This window comes from Gobius niger (assembly GCF_951799975.1).
Source record: "Gobius niger genome assembly, chromosome: 10".
NCBI lineage: Eukaryota > Metazoa > Chordata > Actinopteri > Gobiiformes > Gobiidae > Gobius > Gobius niger.
Genome location: NC_136861.1, coordinates 31,497,445 through 31,519,823, shown reverse-complemented (window position 1 = coordinate 31,519,823; position 22,379 = coordinate 31,497,445). Strand labels below are relative to the sequence as shown.

Sequence of the window (22,379 nt, the reverse complement as noted above, 5' to 3'; positions counted from 1 at the left end):
GTTTTCGTCGCTATTTTGATGCTTTTTTGTCAGGAAGCTTTTAGATTTGGGTAATGCCAAACTTGGTTCAGGTGGGGGTTAAGAGGTTTATGACGACGTTTCAACTTTCACGGTGTCGTTTTCCAGGAATTGACTACAACATTGCGGCGTTCCCTCGTCTTTTGCTTATTTATTCACAAATATTGATTATGTTTGGTATCCACGTGTAGCATGAAAGGTGACCGAGCTGATGCTGTATATGGTCATTTCCTTTCTGGGAGACCGGAACGGCAAAGTGTTAACATTATACATGAGCAGTTACAAAACTTTAGGTCCCGTTGTCTCCACATGTAGTTTTCTTTATCTCCTACACACTCCACACTTTCCAGTCTTGTACTTAAAGGTGCATTATGTAACTTTATATATGGGGGGGTTAGGGGCTGCAAGTGATCCAGCACTGTATGTGTGGCACCTTTGTGTTCCGTCTCAGCTTCCCTCTGACGCTTCAATGTGCTAGATTTTTTGGTTGCTTTTCTGAAATGAATGTATATTTAACCATGGAGATGGGTCCATCAGCTGAGAAAATAATAAAACAATTGATCCCTAGAGGCCACTGTGATGGGAAAAAAGGCGCTATGCCAAGCACTCATACGCCGCATGGCCACAGAACGGTCAAATACGCACTATTAAAGTGATAGACTGTAAGTTTGCAAAGTGAGGACAGATGGAGTGGAATTTGAAAGTGAACAATCGCATTCCTCCCCTCCTTAACCAGAAAGCCCTTCTGAGTTTGCAAAATGAGGAAAGCAGGAACAGATCAAGCTCCTCCCCCTCCTACTGATTGGACCTGACAGGCTGGTTCACAGGAAAAGCTCATCTCATTGGTCGACGCGGGAGGATACTAGACTCTGACTAGTTGCTGAGATCCGGGAAGGAGGGACTTCACAAAGTATAATATGAACATATGTCATTATTATTACTTCCTTTACATCAAAATGCAGGACCAGGTGCACATTTTTTTTAATTTGTAATACATATAGGCGTCCAGACTATCACTTTAACATTTTATCAGTATATATAAAGTTACATATTGTATCTTTAACAATATTCTTGAAGGGCTTTTCAATTTTAATACCAATATTTCTTTGCCCGATTTATTTAATTTCAAACTTTTTTTTCAAAAAAAATTTCCCTCTGGACAAATCTTTGTAGCTTTCTACATCGACAAAATGAAAACATAAATTTAAACTTGGCTTGATCCATTATTTAGATTTTGTTGCAGAAAATATTGTTAATTTGCATGCATATAATATGCCTTATAGGAAAATGATAAAAAAAACATTGCAATACATATTTTTTTCATATTTATGTCATATTGATATCTGTAAATGTATTATTTCCCTATTCACTTGTAATGTCTCGTCTTAAATCAAACATCTCTTAAAGAACCGGCTGCACCTCGACGGCTCGAAGTCCCCAGACAGAAATAGAACACGTATCCTCGAGCGAACATATCAGTCAATTCTGGTACATATCGAACGCGTATTCATTCGTTTCCAGGCGCTCCCTTCAGCACATAATGACTCCTATACTGTAATTTCCCCATTGACTTTTGTGCCTATGGGCTCAAAAAGCACGTACACGGTCTATAGCCTTCAGCCTGACAACCGTAATTAGCCCCGACCGGACTATCTTAGCCACATTGTGTCTTTGCGCTGGATAAACCCCTCGCTCCTTTCCCGGCTCCTTTGGTCCTCTCCGTGAAAACACACTCTCTCCTTTACGTGGGCGCGAGTAAAGACAACATAATTACGACAATTACTCCCCCCTTTTTTTTTTTTGCTTTATCTGCGGCTGACACGCGCCGGGGCTTTGCATATACGGGGGCCCGCACAAGAGTTCAATACAAAACATAATGGTGGCGTTAGCAAAGGAGCGCTGTCGAAGCTAATGACAACGTGCGGAAGAAATGGCATAATAGTTGAGCAGGAGGGAGGAGGAAGCCAACCGGTGCTTTTGAGCCGGAGATGCCAGGTCACGGAGGGCATTGTTCCATCAGCCGACGGAACGGGCTTTTTATTACAGCCTTTTGCGCCATTGCGGATCTTTGTTGACAATCCAGGAAGCGCGGCCCTAATGGAGGGTTAGCAGGTTTTACGCGATGCGAAACCCCGCAGATCGAGGACAGATTATTTAGATGTTTGCAAAAGATGCGGCGCATGCCTGGATGAAGCCTTCGCTCCTCGCTAATTGCGGCCATTCAGATATCGATCCGACCACAATTGGCATTGATTTTGCCGCCTTAGTTGGTATGTTTTGCAAATGTTGTATTCATAGCTTCGGCGCCGGTGCCTGAAGGGAAGAAACGATGGACTGTAATCATAGTCGCACTGCAGAAAACATTTAATGAAGTACAATATAAGGGCCACAGATTTCTTGACTACATGGCAGACTAACCAAAGCCTCGCAATAACAGAATGATCCATCCATCTATCCATCCATTTATCCATCCATCCATCTATCCATCCATCCATCCATTTATCCATCCATTTATCCATCCATCTATCCATCCATTTATCCATCCATCCATTTTCTTCCGCTTTATCCGGGGCCGGGTCGCGGGGGCAGCAGTCTCAGCAGAGATGCCCAAACTTCCCGGTCCACACACACCTCCTCCAGCTGTTCTGGGGGGACCACAAGGCGACACCAGGCCAGCTCGGAGACATAGTCCCACCAGCGTGTCCTGGGTCTTCCACGAGGCCTTGTCCCACTAGGACATGCCTGGAACACCTCCCACGGGAGGCGACCAGGAGGCATCCGGAACAGATGCCCGAGCCACCTCAGCTGCTCCTTTCGACGTGAAGGAGCAGCGACTCTACTCCGAGCTCCTCCCGGGTAACTGAGCTCCTCACCCGATCTCGAAGGGTGCGCAAAGCCACCCTGTGAAGGAAACTCATTTCGGCCGCTTGTATTCGCAATCTTGTCCTTTCGGTCATTACCCAAATCTCATGACCATAGGTGAGAGTGGGAACGTAGATCGATCGGTAAATTGAGAGCTTTGCCCCGACAGAATGATACCCTTCTATATTGTTTAAGATAAGATAAGATAATCCTTTATTGATCTCACAAAGGAGAAATTCACTTGTTACAGTCGGCGTTCAAGAAGATCACTCAGAGCTAATAAAGTGCAGCTGATACAGAGATTATTGCATTATACAGAGGGGGATCAGTCTGGGACCCATGCCCTCGTTGGCGGCATCAGAAAACTCAAAACGAGCCCGTGCAATCAGATTAGTTTATCCGCGGTCCCGTGTTGTTCGCGAACAGCGTCGCTACACGGGACACGGAAGTCCCTCAATAACAATCTACTGGCAGCGCAAGTGAGAGAGTAAGAGTGTTTTTCCAATCGGCGGCAAATGACCCCAAATACAACGACAGTCGGTGAGTTTGGTGATTCATAATCCTGTGCCTTCTCACCGGTTCATCCAGACACAGACACATCACTCCTGTCTCCGCTCCTCCCTGCAATGGCTCCCTGTCAATTTTCGGATTGATTTGGTCTCGCTCCGTTATATTTAACTGAGAAGTTGACCGTACATCGCCCCAGCAGAGTTCTCCAGTCTGCCCATCAAATGGATCTGGACATGCCCAGGTCCCGGTGCAAACAGTGGGGCAATCGTTCCTTAGTGGTTGCCGAGCCTAAACTGTGGAAAAGTCCTGCCCCTCAGTGTCCCTGTCACATTTTAAGTCCAGATTAAAAACTCATCTGTTGAAACTGGCTTTTAATACTTAGAACGCACTGAATTATGTCTAGGGTGCAATCGTTTTGTGTTTTTAAATAGTTTTTATCTTCCTGTGAAGCACTTTGGTCTTCCTGGTGTCGTTGTAGCCTGGCTTTGCCATCTCGTACTCATTGCGTTTCGTACAAGGGTCTGGATCTTCACAACTGAGCTCCATTAAGGTGGGAGGGGTGAACTCCTTTGAAACGATTGGACCTGATTTAAGCTTAATTTCTGGACATTTAGGAGCCAAGCCAGAACCGATTGAAGAGCTTCCATTACTTTCGTATCCGCCGACATTGCCAAACTACAAATGCGGCACAAATGCTTGACAATGCAACAACACCCGCCTCCCCCGCTCGCTGATTGGTTGGTTGAAATTCAACCGATGTAACGCGGCCACTGAGATCAGACCCAGACGTACATGTAGGGAAATTATAATTGACTGGAGTTTACGGATGGCTAAGGCCAGGCTAGTGTCGTTGTAGAGTGCTATACAAACAAATGTTGATTGATTGATTGTGCAAATATTAACAAAGAACCTCTAATAACATCGCATCAATGGCAGATGCCGGCCTTCGCTGATTGGTTGACTCCGCTTCCAGTTTGCTTGCGTATGCACCGCTGTGGAAATGCAGTTGATGCCATGGTCACCAGACTCAATCACTGGCACAGCGGGGTATAATGCCTTTGCAAACACATTTCAATACATCAGTCGTCAGTACAGTAGTCACAACCAGGGGCGCCGCCAGACATTCTGGGCCCTATGGAAACAAACATTTCTGGGCCCCCTACACTTCTTACAGATAAGATTTAACTCAATAAACATAGCCTGTTAGTCAAAACGGACAAAATACACACATTCAGTGTATGACAGGCCCTAGCACACACTAGCACACCAGAAAGGGTCTGCTTCTCTGGGACCTTAGAATCGTCCTAACCTACCTTACCGCATGGTCACAACAATCATAAAACTGCACTGTCTCCTCTCACAACAGTAAAACTCCCATAGTGAAACGCTTTGACGCCCAGAACAGTTGCATATCCATATCCTGCACGCACTGTAACTACCTAGAAGCGGCAGTGCTCGGCTTTCGGTGGCGCATCCATCTCAGAGTCATTGGATCAAACGGCTTTACAAGAAGAAAGCTCTTTCCGTACCTGTCGCGCGGTCAGCCCGCACTCGCTCGCCGTTAGATCAACACGCGGCGGGCGCAGATGCTTTTATCATGAGAGGCTGACGGAGCAGAGTATTCCACATCAAGTCCGGCGCGGCCAAGCCACAGCAACTACAAGAGAACAGAGGAGAAAGAGACACAAATCAGTATACGGCGAGGAGGTGGTGATGATGATGGCTTCATTCCACTGTGACGGTGAATATTTTCCTCCAGTTTTCTACGTTGAAACTGAGAGTTTAGAAAGAAATGAAGATTAAATCAAGTCACACAAAGACCCGCAAAGGTGCACGATACACAATTGTGTGGAGGCTAATTGTTTGTAGGGCCCCACCGATATATCGGGCCGATATTTGGGTATTTTCAGCTATCGGACGATTAATCTCTATATATCTCCAGAACCGAAAGTGATAGACATTCACAGGCCTCAGGGGAAAAGAGAAGCATACAAAATCTCCTGATTTTTGTCTTTCAAACGAGCTCCCTCTAAAGCACCCAATGTCCTGAATAAAACAGCCCTATAGCGCCCCCTGTTGTTACAGTTCAACACTGACAGAAGCATCATACACAGGATTGTGGACATTGTGGCGTTTTTAAACCTCTTAACCCTAGCCTTGACTGGGCACACTTTCTCCAGTTCCAAATCTAAAAGTTTCTCCACTGGAGCTTGCAGCCTCTAGACCAGGCGTCTCAGACATGCGGCCCGCGGGCCAAATGCGGCCCGCGAGGTAATTTTTTGCGGCCCGCGAGATAATTACTTATTTATATTATATGCGGCCCGCCGGTAAATCACATTAAACACGTTAGAACTACATTTCCCATGAGGCACCGCGCGGTAGCGCCAACTCTGCTGCGGACGCGAGAATGTAAACATCAGACAGGGAAAGGGAGATGCGCCGCTGTCCCTGAATGCATCTCCCACGCTGCCTCCACTGACCAAAACAACAGCGCGTGGTTCCAGCAGCTACACCACGGATAAGTTAAGGCTTATTTACAACCTTAGACACGTAAAGCAAGTGGCGGTGGGCGCGGGGCAGGTGGAGACAGGCCTGTGTTTGTGGATTATGAAGTTTTTCCAACTGGAGCTGAGGACTGACCAGACACGTGAGAATCATGGATAAAGAGGTTTAAGAGCAGCAAGTTCTACGACGGATCCTCAGGAGATCGAGTGCACAGTGAGTGTAGTGTTTTTATGTTTATTCTGTGGAGTAAAGTCAGCCCTTAATGTGCGGCTGTTGCACGGACTTATCTGACATGAAGCGCGTGCGTTTGTTGATGCGTTTGCCCGTGTTACACATTGACAGGAGCGGGGTTGAACTGGTGTGACTGTCCCATAGACTGAAAAACTATTGCTATTCTTCAGTATATGGACAAGCCCGACGCTGATGGTCTATTCACTTTTTGTTTATCCCGATTTGGCGAGAGCCCAACGAGTCAGAGGAGAGCACGGCGGAGCGAGACGTCCCTGCTCCGCCTCCAACCCGGTGTGCGCGGCAGGCGATCTTGTCCACATTCGCCCAATTCTTGACAGATTTTTTGACAGAACGCGACAATTCCCAATAACTCGCAGCAGCACGCAGCAGCGCGCCACCGCACGCAGCAGTGCAGGAGGCATATTCGTGACAGTGCGTAATTATTCGTGCCATTAATCGTAACACGCAGCAACAGTTCGTGGCGGCGCGTGAAACCTCTACCAATTCCACTCACATTCGTGATTCTGGGCCACGAATGTGGATTCGTGGCATTCGTAACGCATCGTGCCCATGTGTAAACCCAGCCTAGGACATTGCAAAGCGAACACATTGCATTGCATAGTGTTTAAAAGCGTCACAACAGTAAAGTGAGGAGCCTTTTCTCTCAGAGCTACATTATCAGGTCAATGAATTTAATCTTTATTAAGGACACATGTGGGAACACATGACCCATAGTTACATTAAAAATAGAGAATATGGAAATGTATTAAAATACTGCAAATAATGACAGCAACATTGACAGTAAAAAATATAAGCCCTATCAGTTCTGACTGTCGGTCAGAAAAAGGTCAGAGGTCAGTGACTCCACATTATTTACATGAGGTGAATCTCACTGAGCTGATCTCAGACACACCAGAGTCTGGACAAGTGTCCAAGTCCACACATTCATCGATGTGTTTATTATATGACAGGGTGAAAATTAACACAGAGCAAAACAAGTTTGTAGCTGATGCTTTTTGCTGGTGCTCATGATCAGCTCCAGTCCCTGGTTGTGCTTTTCAACATTAAATTAAAATGACATTTGTACATTTTGCATTTCTTTAAAAGGCTCACAGACAGAAACTGGACCTGACTCCTGAAAGATCATTCACTGATGCTGAACCAAAATGGGATTAATTACAAAAAACTAATTGTCTAAGTCTGTAATTTCAAATCTAGAAGCTCAGCAAATGTTTGGCTGATTGGAAACCTCTGGAAGCTTAAAAATGTGCAGATAGGTAATGTACAGTCTATTTGAAGTTATATTATAGCAAACAATAAAAAGTTGCTAAATCATAATTGACTTAATATAAAAGGCTTCGTCTGTTGCGGCCCCCGACCAACACTGGGTTCGCATTTTTGGCCCCCGGTCCAAATGAGTTTGAGACCCCTGCTCTAGACGAACATAACGCCTGATTTGAAAGCTAAGACCCACAAAACTGTTGTCGTCAGGTTTTTTAATGTTTTTGTTGCATTTTCGTCACCTCAAACAAACAAACAAACAAGACAACAAAAAACGCATCGGGGTCGACCCGTCATTCCGACAACCCTCCATTGCGACGTCCCACCAATCTGACACTTTTTGATACATCTATTCCGACAATAGTTTTGAGCTGAGCCTGTTCAGTTTGTAAACTCCACTATCCTCAAGGTTAGGGCTAGGATATGGTTAGGGTTAGTTTGTAAACTCCACTATCCTGAAGGTTAGGGTTAGGGTTAGTTTGTAAACTCCACTATCTTCAAGGTTAGGGTTAGTTTGTAAACTCCACTATCTTCAAGGTTAGAGTTAGTTTGTAAACTCCACTATCTTCAAGGTTAGGGCTAAGGTAAGATTAGGATTAGTTTGTAAACTCCACTATCCTTAAGGTTAGGGCTATGGTAAGGTTAGGGTTAGTTTGCAAACTCCACTATCCTCAAGGTTAGGGCTAAGGTAAGGTTAGGGTTAGTTCTCGTAGGCCCACATACTTTTACTAATTATCTTGTGTTTTGAAATGGCAGGACGCTGCACAAAAGATAAAAGTGTCGCCACTCCAACAAAGGGGGGAAAAAAATGTCGGAGTGCCTGGACAATTGGACCTCAATGTCGGAATAGTGGGGTGTAACCAGGTGTAAACGGGTTAGGGTCAAAACAAGTGCCAAAAAAAAGTCACCTTACGACAATGCAAGGAATAATCTTCGATCAGTTTTGTAGGGCTTCGCTTTTAAATGAGGCGACACACTGCCGAACTGGGGAAAATGTGCTCGGTTAAGGCGGAGGGTAAGAGGTTAAAAGCTCCCAAAGAGGCAGAAAAGTGTGTTACCAAGTCAAAGCTTGTACTCTGAATCGCATTAAGGTTCTCCCGTTGACCCAAAGCTTTGTGCGGTGCGCCAACTCTCACCCCGGGGACAAAACCTCACATATAATAATGTATAATAATGTCCCCGTATGCTCAGAGAGGTGCGCCCTGACAGATGGCGGCTCCGTAAGTGCTACTACTATAGATACGGCATAATGAGAAGCTCCCCTATCAGCCCATCTCAGTCGCAGCGGGCCGGACACCTGTCACAACACCGCTCCGGTCTCCGTAACGCCGCTCTCCCATCATAATCTGAGCAATAACTGTCAGGGAAGGTGACACACTCAAACCCCGTCTTTCTCTTTCTCTTCGTGCGGCAAAGGGGAGACATCCGCACGACTTGAATTCACAATGACTTTCTTTGTTTCAGCAGTTTTGACTCACAATATCGGCACTTGTTTTTCCTCCTTCGACGCTCAGGCCCCGTCTACACGTAAGCAGGGTATCTCACAAACCGAAGATATTTTCCTACGATCTGGCCTAACATCCACACAAAACCGGAGTTTTCTGTCGATAAAACCGAAGGTTTCTATAAAAGAAGGTTTCTAAAAACGAAGGTTTCTAAAAACTAAAACTAAAAGCTGCTTAGCTTCACCTCTTTTTTTTATTGTCACTGGATAAAGTCAGAACGGACATGTATCTCAATTGCGTTACAGTAGCAAGTACCTGCTGAATTAATGAATGAGACGGTGCTTTTAATTTGAAGCCGGAAGTCGCTTTTTGAGCGGCCGTTAGGTTAATGCACAGTCAATTATTAATTCTTTTTTTTTTTTTTACTTTTAGCAAAATATAATTAATTATTAGTAATTGTGTTTAAAAAAAAATCCAATGTGAAACATGCACATGTTTAAGCATCAACTTCTTTTTTTCCATTAAAAGTTGCACAGTGCACCTTTTAAGAAGAGCTTTGGAGGATCTGTACTTTAATTGAGTAACATTTTTTTGTTGAGAATTTACTACTTTCACTCCACTACATTTCACAGGTCCTGTGTTTCGTTCATTTTAAAAGCCTAAGAATGAACACACTCCAGGACAGTAGGTGGCGCTGTGCTGAAAAATGCCACTTCACTCACAACAAGGAAGATATTTTGTCCCCGTCGTGTTGCCGTACAGAGTTTGAATTCGGCCGCAATTATATTTTGGAAACCACAAAGTTATTATGCACACTAACTGTTCTCCACAGCAAATACTTCAGTACTTTCTCTTCAGTAACAATTTGACCTAGCAACATTTGCATATACTGGAGTAACATTTGACGATCTTTCACTGAAGTAATGAAACCAAGTACTTTGACCATCACTGGTTACGAGTCGCATCTACCTGCTCCCAACAAACTGCAGATTATATTGTTTAGGCGCACATACACGGTACCGTTAAAATATGATAAGATCCGAGCATGTCGTCGTGGACATGAGAGTTTGTCGCATACTGAATCACAGCAGGGGGTTGGAAATGGACAGGGAGAAGAGAGTGGCGCGTGATATCTCACTCGCACAGCTGCATTAATGGAGAGGTTTTTAAAGGCGCGGCTGATCAAATAATAATGTGGATAAAAGTTGCATAATAAAAAATGGGAGCTGAAACTGGAAATCCAGGTTGATACGTTTAAAAATAGATGACCATTGGGGTGACCACTGCAAAAAAAAGTATTTTCTTTGCACTAAGAAAATACTTAGTACAGTTAAAATGTTTACCATAAACAAAAGTATCTGGGGTAGTACAGTGTCTGGGTCCAACTTAACCCCAACGCTATTTGATGTATGCTTTTCTTTATACCATCTAAAAAAAATAGATAGATAGATAGATAGACCTTTATTGTCCCACAGGGGGAAATTTGTTTTCACAGCCGTCACAGAGACACACACAAAAGACACAGAAGACAAGCCAAAGACAGTAACAGCACACTACGCAGAAGAGAATATGCGGGGGGGCGGGAATTACAGGTCGTTCAATGCGGCTATGGCGGAGGGGATAAAACTTTTCCTGAAGCGTACCCGCTCCCACCGCGGAGTCCTGTACCTACGGCCTGATGGCAGCAGGAACATGGTACCTAAACCAGACTTAAAGAGGCTAATCCATGTGTTTGTCTTCTGCAGGCTTTTTAATTATTTGTTTTAACATATTTGTCAGTTTTTATCGTTTTTTTAAAATATCATAACGAATCGCCTAATGTCGTTAATGTATATAATCATTGTAGTTTCATGCAAAATCACAATTTTTTGCCACAATGAACTAGCCTGGCATCCAGACTAATCTCCGATGTTTATTAATTAATAAACAGGAGACTAGTCTGGCGACCCTGTCGTAGAAAAGCTACTGCTTGAGGCGGGACTAATGTGGGACAACCAAAGCGCATAGCAGCCAATGAGAACATAGCGGATGTGACGACAGAAACAGCGACAAGAAAGTTGTATCATTCGGACATTAACAAAGGCGCTCCTGCCACACGGAGTTCAGTAAATGACTTCTGTCGTTTATGTCAGAAAAACTTAAGAATACAAGCATACCGGAGCATTACGTGAAGTGGTTGCTTGTGTTGAAAAACTACAAAACAAAGGCGCAACAACGTGACGCCCGTTCAGGGAGCTGCTCTGATTGGTCGGTAGGCTCCATATCGCTGCGTCACTTCCTTTGAAAGCGCGCGATGGAGTGTTGCCAGACCCTCTTCTGTAAAGAAGCGGAGTCTGGTTGGCGAGACTAACAATGAACAGGAAACAGACTAGTTTTTATTTGCCCTGTGCTCAAACACACATAAACATGACAGTGATCGGTAGATGTCAGTTTCACATGACCTCAGCACATACACACACGCAAAGGAACGAGCTTGAGATCAGTCCCGAAGCACGCAGAACATTCTGAAGTCACACAGAGGCTCCTCATTGGTCAGAGTCACTTGCATGCGGCTCCTCAAAACCTTGAGAGAAACTAGCAAAAGAACGGTGGATTACACGGATATTCTTCTTAATTTTTCGGACTACTATTTGCAAGCTTTTCGCAGGCAACACAAGATGAAGAGAGGAAAGTGCCGCTGAGTTTGTGGAGTTGCAAAGGACTAGACGAGACGCAAGGACGAGAGAGACTCCTTGCTACTGGGTGAGTGGTTTAACTTACTGTTTACTCCGCGGTTCTGCCTGTGCACAGCGCTCTTCACTTTTAGTAGGACATAAATGAAATGTACTTATATGTTGTGCTTAGGTTAAATGCATTGTTAGTTAATAGTCTGCGGTTTTCTGCTGATGCTCTGAGTCTGAATGACAGTTGATTGTGAGGTTTTGCTGATATGCAATTAAATGTTTCTTTTGTTTTTTAGTCTGACACCCAACACCGTGTACCCGACCGGCAAGTACAGGCTCTCCAAGAGTTTACATCACCAACCGCTACTGCATAAAACGCTACTTTAGCCATTTTCTGATGTTTCTAAAATGGCACCAGTATTGGATTGATGTTTTATGGAATGATTTGATCTGCTGCCTTGTAAGTTTACTTGGACTTGCCTTGTGTAGGAATTGTGCTCAACAAATATTCTCGCCTTGTCGTAGCGTTTTGAGGCAAACATTATACTCTATACTGTATATCTCCTCTGAAGCCCCACCATTGTCTCACGCACATGTTTTAAAATGGCTCCCCTTGGCTGCAGGGCCGGAGCCGGGCTGTCAGAGCGGACCCTGTGTACTGTAGCTTCATGCATGAACAGCCTCACTCTGCTCCTTCTAAAGGCATTTCTCGGGGGACGCGCTCGGGTCAGAGCCTCCATACTCCCATACCCCGGACTTATAATTAGGTTCTAGAGATACAGTATGTTTGGAGCCTGGGGGATTGCAGCGGGGAAAAAAAAAGAATAATAAAAAAAAAAAGGCTTTGACCTTTTCTGTCAGGATTTTTTGAGCCTTATGCAACGTTCGCGGCACAAAGCGGAGAGATTTGCGAGAATAGAGATGGGGAGTACGTGTTGCGTTTATCTGCTATGTTTGGCAAGCGTTCAACAAAATGCACAATATGGAAATGCTATCGAAGCAGCAGCGCAACACTTGGGCCGCTGCTTAATACATCGAGTTGAATATTTTTTTTGTGATCTCTAATTGCAGTAGCTTGCGTCCTAGAGCTCATGTTTGTAGGATGTTGCATATAAGGACACAAGCAAAATGTGGAAATGCCATTATCATTTCAACACTAAGAACCTCCATGGAAGCCTGCACCAACAGTCGGCAAGACTTTATACAGGACAGGTGCATGTGTGTCAATTAGGGATGCACCGATACCCGATACCGCACTCTTGCACTCATGAGGTCCCGATACCAGAAACTGATACCACTTGACGTGTGGCAGCTCTCCACTGAGGAGAAAAAATAGCAACAAACTGGAGAACTCTTTTGTAGAAATACAATATTGCACATAGAGCTGACTTTATCACAGACGACACTCCCTAAATCAGAGTCTGTGCTGGATTTAACCAGAGCTAAATGTTGTTAGTGCTGCAGCGTGGAGTCTGCAGTGTTTACAACATACAGGCTAGTGTGGCTAACAGTTTTGGCGATTCTTACACCGTTTGCCCAGGGGCTTATTCATCTGAAAAACTAACCCAGCGACTGAAAAGTACTCAGAAAATCCAAATTAAAGACGGAAAAGGAGCTGCAGCAAAACAATCTAAATGCTGTAGCTACTCGCGAAGTTGCTATAAACACACGAGAAAATCTACACGGAGCTGAAGTAAAGGAGAAAAGAGACCATTTAGCTGCAGTAATACTATTGTTACATCAAAATATATAAATGAATTAAGCACAAGCATGGAGGAGCTTTTGGACATGAGCTGTTCTGTCTATGATGGACAGTGCAATAAAAAAAATTAATTATATTGAATGAAAAATAAATAAAATAGCATCTGTACAATTCTGATATATATCTATAAACCGTCTATTAACTTCAAAAAGTATGTTGAACTTATAAATCAAAGCACTCGTATCCTATCGGTTCATCCGTAGTGTCAATATCTGAACTGGTAATAGGACTCGTCTTGGGCAAGTTACTTTAAAACTGTTATAGATGCCATATTAGCAAGTACAGGTTTAAAAATGTATTATGTTTGCATGACATATTATTGTTACTGATGTCTTTATGATCTAAAGACATTTGAGACCTACACATTTCGGAAGAGGCACCAAGCAGCACAGTGGAGCTACAGGAAACAAGAAAGAGACAAACAAGGAAGTACCCGGGCAAGACACGCTTAACTTAACTTATCTTTTAAACTGACAAAAATAATTTTGTTTTGACGACGTTAGCTTCACACAACTTCAGATCTTACACACCAGTGTCCAGTGTTGATTTGGTGGTGGTGGGTTTTGAACCTGGGACCTTCTTGCTAACTGCTGCGTTACCGTGCCGCCATTATGAAATGTAACTGTTAATCAACATTAACCTGGATAGATATTTCAGTTCAAATAACAATAGCAATAGTCAATCAGGAAAGGCTCCGGTTTAAATCGTTGGAAGAGGACAGATTTTTGGGGGGGAATCTTAGCTGCTGATTCGATCAAACACACTTTGTTTTAGCCAATCACACCTATGTCTAGAAGAGTAGACTGCCTCTCTTACAGTTTACAGATTTGGATAAACATGGAGTGCTGAGGACGCTGCAGCACCCTATGGTATGCAAGTTTACACATTACAGGCAATATTAATAAAAGGGAAATGAGCACAGAAAAAGTATTTTTGGGAGCAATCTTGTCTCTCAGCATCCACAAACCAAAATATGTTCCCACGGCTCTGTCCTTGGCACAATATGAAGCATTTTTGTAGATCAAAAGGAGATCGCTGCAATGAGAAAAGAGGAGGCAGCCGAGCCTCACAGCGGCACGTCCAAGATCCCGAGAGCTCCGGGACCGTCGCACAGGTGGCGTCGGAGCCAGACAGTAGCATCTCGGACACGATCGGTTCGCACTGCCCCCTGCAGGCTAATCTTAAACACACCTATTGTTGATTCATGTTTGCAAGTCAGCGGCAGCACCCTGCGTTTCTCCATTGTCACTGTCGTTAATTAGTGTTGATAATAAAAGTGCTTGATGTTGCCGGCAAATGTAAAACCCGCCCACTCAGGGCATTACATCAACATTTGTGGGAAAATGATGATATTGCTCGCCAATTTTCTCTGTAGAAGTTCAATGAAAACACCAAACTTGTGATCTAAAGCAGGGATCTTGTTCTGAACATACTGAACACAGACTGCAAACATTTAGGCAAATACAGTGAAGAATAAACAGTGAACTCCACTAGGGCTGTGCAATTAATCGAAATTTGATTAAAGTTTCGATTATTACACTAAACAAATACAGAATTTGCATAATTGAGAAAAAACCCCAGATAAAAACTGTTTTTTTTTGTTGCAAAGCAGACTTGGGACGCTGGGATTATTTTCCCTTCGCATTTCACGTGCCTCATGCTTTTTGCCTGACATAAAAACAAACAGCGCTGTGTGATGATGTCATCAGGCCGCGCTGCTCAGTTTACTTGCGCAGGTGTGAGGGCTGGCCAGCAGGGGGCCGGTGTGAAACAGAGACCTCTCCTTAATCGAGGCAAACTTGAAATCATTTGTACTTTTATGACTGTTCAGAAAACAGAAAATATTCAGCATAGTTTTGTTTATCAATAAATATATAAATAAAATAAAGGTTTTTTTTAAAGGCACGTTTGAATAGATACAGACGGCATCTCTGGAATTGCCCATATATGGTCATTTTTGAAAACAGTTAAGGGGGAAAACAATTTTGAAAAAAATGAAAATTTTCTCTAATTATTCAAAAACTACTGTAACAAATGCTGAAATATGAACATAGTTTCTACTAAATAATGATACAAAGACATGGGGAGGAGCAAAGTGGTTCAACAGCCCATAAATACATGAATAACGGAGAATGCTAACTTGATGCTACATGTTAGCATCGGGCTAATGCTAACGGTTAGCTAGCGCGAGCTACAACTGCCGTTTTTTCACTTCTACTGAACAATCTGCTGTGAGAAAATGTCCATATGGGCCCGATTTACACTTGACTTTATTTGTATGTGATAAATAAGTTGATATTCCACCAGAAAATGGCAAAAAAGAGGGAAAATTGTGTTTCTCTAAAGATTCTATTTTCCCCCTCGGCAAAGCCACGCCCCCTTCTATGACAAGATGCCGTCTGTATCTATAGTCGTGATTTCAATTATGACTAAAATAATCGTGATTATTATTTTTGTTCAATAATCGAGCAGCCCTAAACTCAACTCATTTTTTCCTTTGATTATGTTGAAATATTCCCTGAACTTCATCTCAGTGAATAAAAGATGTTGGCGATCTGAAACATATTCAGTTGCAGTTCCGTGTCTGTCTCATTCTATACAAAGTTCAAAAAGCGTCCCACAAAGTCAAACTAACGCATGACATTGGACCTTCTGAATGCTCCTTGTTTTTATGATCTGCAGTGCTTTACGTAATCCGCTTGTTTGTTTGTTTGTTTGTTCGTTTGCTCGCCTACTGCCATATGCCGCATCACAGAGCGGACGTGCCGCAATTGGCTTTCCTTGTCAGTCACAGAAGCCCTCAATAATGCATGTCCGTCAGCGCTTCCCGGACCCCGCCGCTCATTACTATTGTAAGTCACTCAGGCGCATTACAACATGTCGTTAGGTGGACCAAAGTCAAACACTGGCTCTTTTTTTTTTCTTTGACAGCGCCGCGCTCCCGGCTCTCTCAGAGAACCTCGCGACGGCCGGGTTATGCAATCAGCCACTTAAGTGCGGAGGCTGCGATGGATTTGTGAGTTAAAAATCAAAAACATAAAAGATGGAGTAAACTACCGCTCTTGTCTCACAGAAAAAGACAATCAAATCATGGCGCATTCTTGGTCGCCTTTCGTGCTACAAGTGGATACCACACATCGATATTTATGAACGAGTAAGCACGGGAAACCGGCCAATGCGGAGTGGACAAAACGTCATAAAATAAGCATCGCAAAGGTTCCAGAGATGCCATCTTTATCTATGGGAAATGAGTCAAAGTGCTGTGGAACCTTATAGGAGTCACGTGCCTAATTGGGGTGATTTGGGGGGGGCTCCGAGCCGGTAGGCCATGATGGTGGTAGTACACTAGTGATATGCCCCCAGAATTTCACGCATTCTTCACATTACAGAGCACTTAAATTTCGGATCTACAAATACGACAAAGAAAAGGAAGAAAGTAAAGCAATGCAAAAAGATAAGGTGAAAGAAAAGGGACCTTAGAGGAACAAGCTCATACCAAGCACAAAACACAGCGGTGTTTGGAGAAGCTTGCGGACATCCGAAACATCGACCCGTACAAGCTCCCTGCAGAGGAACGGCACAGAGACCTGGACCATTTACCTCCGTGCACATACATGGACATAGTAAATGACCTTGTTTTTGGTATAAGTTGGCCTCACCAACAGGTGCAGAAGTTTAAAAGCCACAAGTCTTTGGAAAGTGTGTTGTAATTACATTGCATTTAGCAGACACTTATTGAGACACTTAAAATGACAAAGTAATAAAGTGCGTGTTTCGTTAACACGACATTGTTGCGAGATGTTCAATGTACATAAACGTTTTCAAGCTGTTTTGACAGGTCAGAGACTTGCGCGCTCCTTGATGCTGCTGTGTCCATTTAGGTAACATAAAAAACTGTTTCCCATTGTTCCTACGTATTCCATGTCTATCGTGTGAGTTATTGGAGCTGTTTTTAACGCAGGAGTGACTTCCAGGCCTGGTGACACAGTGCGGAATAGTAAGAACCTTGCGTTAAGAACACACGTAAACAATCTGTTTTGCCGCCGGAGTTCCACCATCATGGCGGAGAGGGGGGGACCGAGGGGGGGGGCTCTGTGCCGTGACGACAACTCCTCACTCTCAATAGATACAGGCAGAATCTCTGGAAGATATGCTGCATGGAGAGGAGCAAAGTGGTTCAACTGCTGCTAACATGATGCTAAATGTTAGCATGAAAATGCTAACGCTCGCGCTAGCTACGACTGCATTTTTCTCGGCTTCTACTGAACAATCTGCTGTGAATAAACATCCATATGTAATTGTACACTATCCTGATAAATAAATGAAAAAAAAAAAAAAGAAAAAACTTTTTTTTTTAAATTGCTGCTTCACTGAAATTCAATGATAATTATGACTTACAACAGATGTGATCCGTCTGAATAAGTCATAGTTTCAAAAGCATGCACTTCAAGGGAGAAAACTGGCTAAGAGTCTCAGCATTGACCACCATTGATTTGCGCATGACTGGTTTAAGTTTATCTAGTAATCACTTACTTTGATGGGACTATGCCTTCGGTAAGTATGATTATTAATCATCAATTCCACGAAGGAAAGTTGAACAAAAACAGTTGTGAACACAATCTGCAACCTTCAGCTTCATAAGAGCCACTTCAGCTCTTTTCAAAACAAAGAGCTGCACTCGCCTGTTTTCTTTTTCATCTACAAACAACAATGCATCTGTCTTTTTATTTATATAATGGAAAAGTCTTAGAAATTCTGTTACAGCTTAGATTTGGGGCCCTAAAACTGTAATACAGGTACAAATGTCACTAATTCAGCGCTGTACTGTACTGTATGTATTTTTATTCAGCCCTTGGATGGAACAGCGCTCATTCTCTTATCTATTCAACTTGTGTCGGATCTCCCCAATTACATCTGCGCTGCTGAGGTAGATCCAAGTCTCCGATTGGCCTGGCTTCATTAGTGTCTTATCTAAATTGAATTAGAAACACTTCATCAGGTGAGCGACCCGGCTAACTGTCCGTTCTGATACACGTCCCCCCGGGCTGCCGGACAGTTTGATAAGGCTTCCCGGGACAAATGACTCTTTTTCAATCAGTTACCGGTGGATTCACGGGTGACGAGTTAGAAAATTAGAACATTTAACTAGCTTCACTGTCAGATTTTTACCACACTGGCGTGATCCTCATTTGTGGCACGGCTGAAAAGGTTTGAGATGTGGGACAAAAGTACTTCCTCCAGAGTTTTCAGTTGCTGAGATAACAGATCCCACCTCTATGACTTTTCATCAGGCACTGTGAGTAGCCTCATTATGCAATTCCAAAATACAAAAAAATTACCAAACACAAGTATTGTTGGACAAGTTGAATCTCTGAATCGTCCAAAGATAACATTTTAACTGGACTGTCTGTGGTGTTTTCCTTGGTTCCTCGCTGTCCTTTCGAAACACATAGTGTACAGTAAAGGCTCTACTCACCAAAGCTACTGGCAAAATTGGCTTCCTTTACCGTAATAAGGCGTCATTCACACAACAGCTAAACAACTCTCCGTCAAAACCACAGTCCCCAGTTAGGGCAACATAGTGTCAGCATCAAAAAATACAAAATAAATAAGCTATACTGTGGTGTTACATTTATGCGATTGGTGGCTTTATGCTTTCGCAGATCAAATTCCGTTTAATAAAGTATGACGTCAAGAGGGTGAAACGCTTGCTCAACATTTAGGGTAATTAATTTTTGGAGAAGTCATTGTTCTTTTCCTTTTTTTGTGCCAATTTTTGCACATTTCTTTCTCCTCATTTTACTAGTGCCAACAAGAAACAAGCTTTGACATTTGATAACATTGGTTTTGGTAGGTATGCACTCTACAGTATGCTAAGTATCCACGAAGAACAACACTAAGTTTCTGGTTTGACAAAAGAGCATTATTGTTACTGGACAGGATAGTTTTCTGGTTAGTGGTTAGGTGTAGTATATTCCATGTATATATTCCATGTACAATGTAACTATATGTAACTATAGCTGGCTAATCCTTTGCCCTGTGTTGGTGAGAGTTACAAGTGAGTGAAGAGCTCCCTCTGTTGGTGGATAGAAGAACAACTCCATGAACAGAGTTGAATGAGGAAGTGAAGTTAAATATGACGCTGTCACCGACGCCTCAACATTACAGAGCAGTTACAGAGTGCTGGATTATATTGACTGAGGACAGATCCACAAATGGCTGAGCGGATCGCAGCAGTGGAGGACTATCTTCAAAGAACCACTGACTCTGGGCTGTAACCACAGCTTCTGCTCCGGCTGCCTTCATAACTGCTGGGACCAGAACAACACCAGGAACTGCCCCATCTGCAGGAGAAAGTCATCGAGAGAAAATCCTGTTGTAAACTTTGCCTTGAAGGAGGTCTGCCTTACATTCACTGAGAAACGGGAGGTGCAAGCTGGAGTGTGCAGCTCACACCCAGAGGTGCCTGCGCTGTTCTGTAAAGACGAGGCCAGGGCCCTGTGTCCTGTCTGTGAGTTCTCTCTGCACTCCCAGCACACAGTGGTGCCTTTGGCGCAGGCACGGAAGGACCTACAGGAGCTCCAAACACATCTCCATGATCTGATGAAGCAGAGAGGAGAGGTGCAGTCTTTAGAACAGGCTTATATGGACATACAGCAGCACTCGGAGGGACAGGCTGACGTCTGCGAGAGACACATCAGGGCAGAGTTCGACCGGTTCCACAGGTTCCTGGAGGAGGAGGAGGAGCTCAGGCTGACGACACTGAGGGAGGAGCAGGGCAGACAGTCCCAGGCTGTGGGCCATGAGCTGGGTAAGGTCAGAGAGAGACTGGCTTCTTTGGACCAGAGCATCCAAGAGCTGGAGACACAGCTGCAAATGAAAACAGTGGACTTTGTGCTCTCATACAAACCAGTACAGAGACCGACCTTTCAGCCAGTCCCACAGGTAGGACCTGGACTGCTTCTAAACCAGGCCAAACTCCTGAGCAATCTGTCCTTCAAAGTGTGGAAGGAGATGAAGCGCATAGTCCAGTTCAGTCCTGTCATTCTGGACCCAAACACGGCTCACCCGGGCCTCTCTCTGTCTAATGATCTGGCTTCTGTGAGACAAGCAGACTCTCGCCAACAGCCCCCTGATAACCCGGGAAGATTCAACAAGCATGTTTTTGTCCTGGCATCAGAAGGATTCAGCTCCGACACTCACCTCTGGGATGTGGAGGTGGGAGACCATCCACACTGGATTGTAGGAGTGGCTAAAGAGTCAGTCAGAAGGAAAGGGGACATCCTCCCAAAGCCAGAGAATGGGTTTTGGTGCGTGTTCTTCTACAATAGTACATATTTTACAGTCAATAAGACACTGAACATTAAAAGACGTCCACAGTTGATACGCATCCAACTGGACTGCATCAAAGGAACTTCTCCTTCTTTGACCCCAGTGACATGTCTCTGATTCACATCTACAAAGAGACTTTCACTGAGAAACTCTTCCCCATTCTCAGTGCTGGACCCACGAACGCAGAGTGTCAAAGCAAAGACATCAGGGTCCTGCCCATGAGTGTTTCAATCTGCCTAACCTAAAGTGACCACGGGACATTACTTTTCATAATTGATCATCAAATAAAGCACACAGTTTTCGTTATGTTGACTCTTTGTAAACCATGCATTAGCCATCATAGATATGAGATATCACATACGCAGATCTGTTTTTTTGGTTGTTTTTTTTAGCAAAAAATTATGATGACGGAACCTTTCTTTTTTCATGATTTCATAAGCACCGGACAATAAAAATGCAAATTCTTGCAATTGGTTGTTTTTTATTCTAGAAGAAGTGACTTAAAAGAAGACTACAGTTTGTTGTACTAACTGTAGCTTCAGTAACAGCATCAAGAGTACTGATATTGGTCGGTCCATTCATTTATAGAACACACTTTAAGGTGGTCTGCTTTACGTTAGACAGACACAATGTGAAAGTCGCCTCTATATTTGAAGAGCAATTTGTTTAAACGGAGTGATACCTCCGGCCAAGCGCATGGACCAGTTTAAGTTGATCCACAGCAAAGCTTTCGTCCTTCAGGTTCCATCTTTAATAATAACATTAAGTAAGAGACATTATTCTTCACAGTGTAGTGTGAAATAAAGCCACATAATGTACTGTTTCTCAGTTTCCTAACCTTAACCTCTGAACCGATCACATTCTCTCCAGGTTTTCCCCAAATCTTAAAGCTTCTGGGAAAAAATGTCAAAATAGCAACAAAAAAATCGCAGAAAAGATTGGATTAGATAGAGTTTACATTTAGATTAGTTTTGTAGGTCATAGCTTTCATGATGTAAAGTATGACTAGGGCTGCTCGATTATTGAAAAAATAATAATCACGATTAATTTAGTCATAATTGAAATCACGATTATTCAAATGATTATTTGCTGCCTTTAAAAAAAAAGTCTGTCTGTCTTTATTTATTTATCAAAAAACTATGCTGAATATTTTCTGTTTTCTGAACAGTCATAAAAGTATAAATAATTTCTAGTTTGCCTCCATTAAGGAGAGGTCTCTGTTTCACACCTGCCCCCTGATGGCCAGCCCTCACACCTGCGCAAGTAAACTGAGCAGCGCGGCCTGATGACATCATCACCCAGTGCTGTTTGTTTTTATGACAGACGAAAGCATGAGCCATGGCACGTGAAATGCGAAGGGAAAATAATCCCACCGGCATAAAATAATGCAAAAAAATTAATAATTTCTTTTCTTTAAGTATTAAGTATTATTAATTATTAAGTTTAATAATTGAAATTGTAATTGAATTTCATGGCACAGCCCTGAGTATGACTGTCACATATACCTACAAAGTAATGGTTCTTGAACTTTTCACACCAAGAACCACCAGGCCAAGATCAAGATGAAATCAGGACTATCTGGGTGACAATCTCCCTGAAGGACGAATGACTGTTTTGCTTTGACGGACCACTCCAGGAGAATAATGAGAACTGTGCAAGACTTGTCTGCTGACATACCTGCGAGTGAATGGCCAATCGTTCTTTTCACAGATCAAACCGAACCATAATCACCGTATCGCTGTTACCTTTCCATGTAAGGTATCTCCTGAT

At 43.3% G+C, this 22,379-nt stretch overlaps 2 protein-coding genes across 2 annotated transcripts in view; one reads left to right on the top strand and one right to left on the bottom strand.

The window, feature by feature from the left end:
* The window catches only part of elfn2b (extracellular leucine-rich repeat and fibronectin type III domain containing 2b), a 232,087-nt gene that overhangs the window by 155,990 nt on the left and 53,718 nt on the right, over window positions 1-22,379 (bottom strand). The window contains exon 2 of the mRNA XM_079565320.1: window positions 4,920-5,047. The gene's annotated coding sequence lies outside the window, so the exon portion shown is untranslated. The remainder of the gene's footprint in view (window positions 1-4,919; window positions 5,048-22,379) is intronic.
* On the top strand, window positions 10,461-20,726 carry LOC306969135 (zinc-binding protein A33-like; the record flags this gene model as incomplete). The annotated part of the gene is made up of 2 exons (XM_079564735.1): window positions 10,461-10,547; window positions 19,485-20,726. 2 exons carry the CDS (start codon window positions 10,461-10,463, stop codon window positions 20,724-20,726), a joined length of 1,329 nt encoding a protein of 442 aa, XP_079420861.1.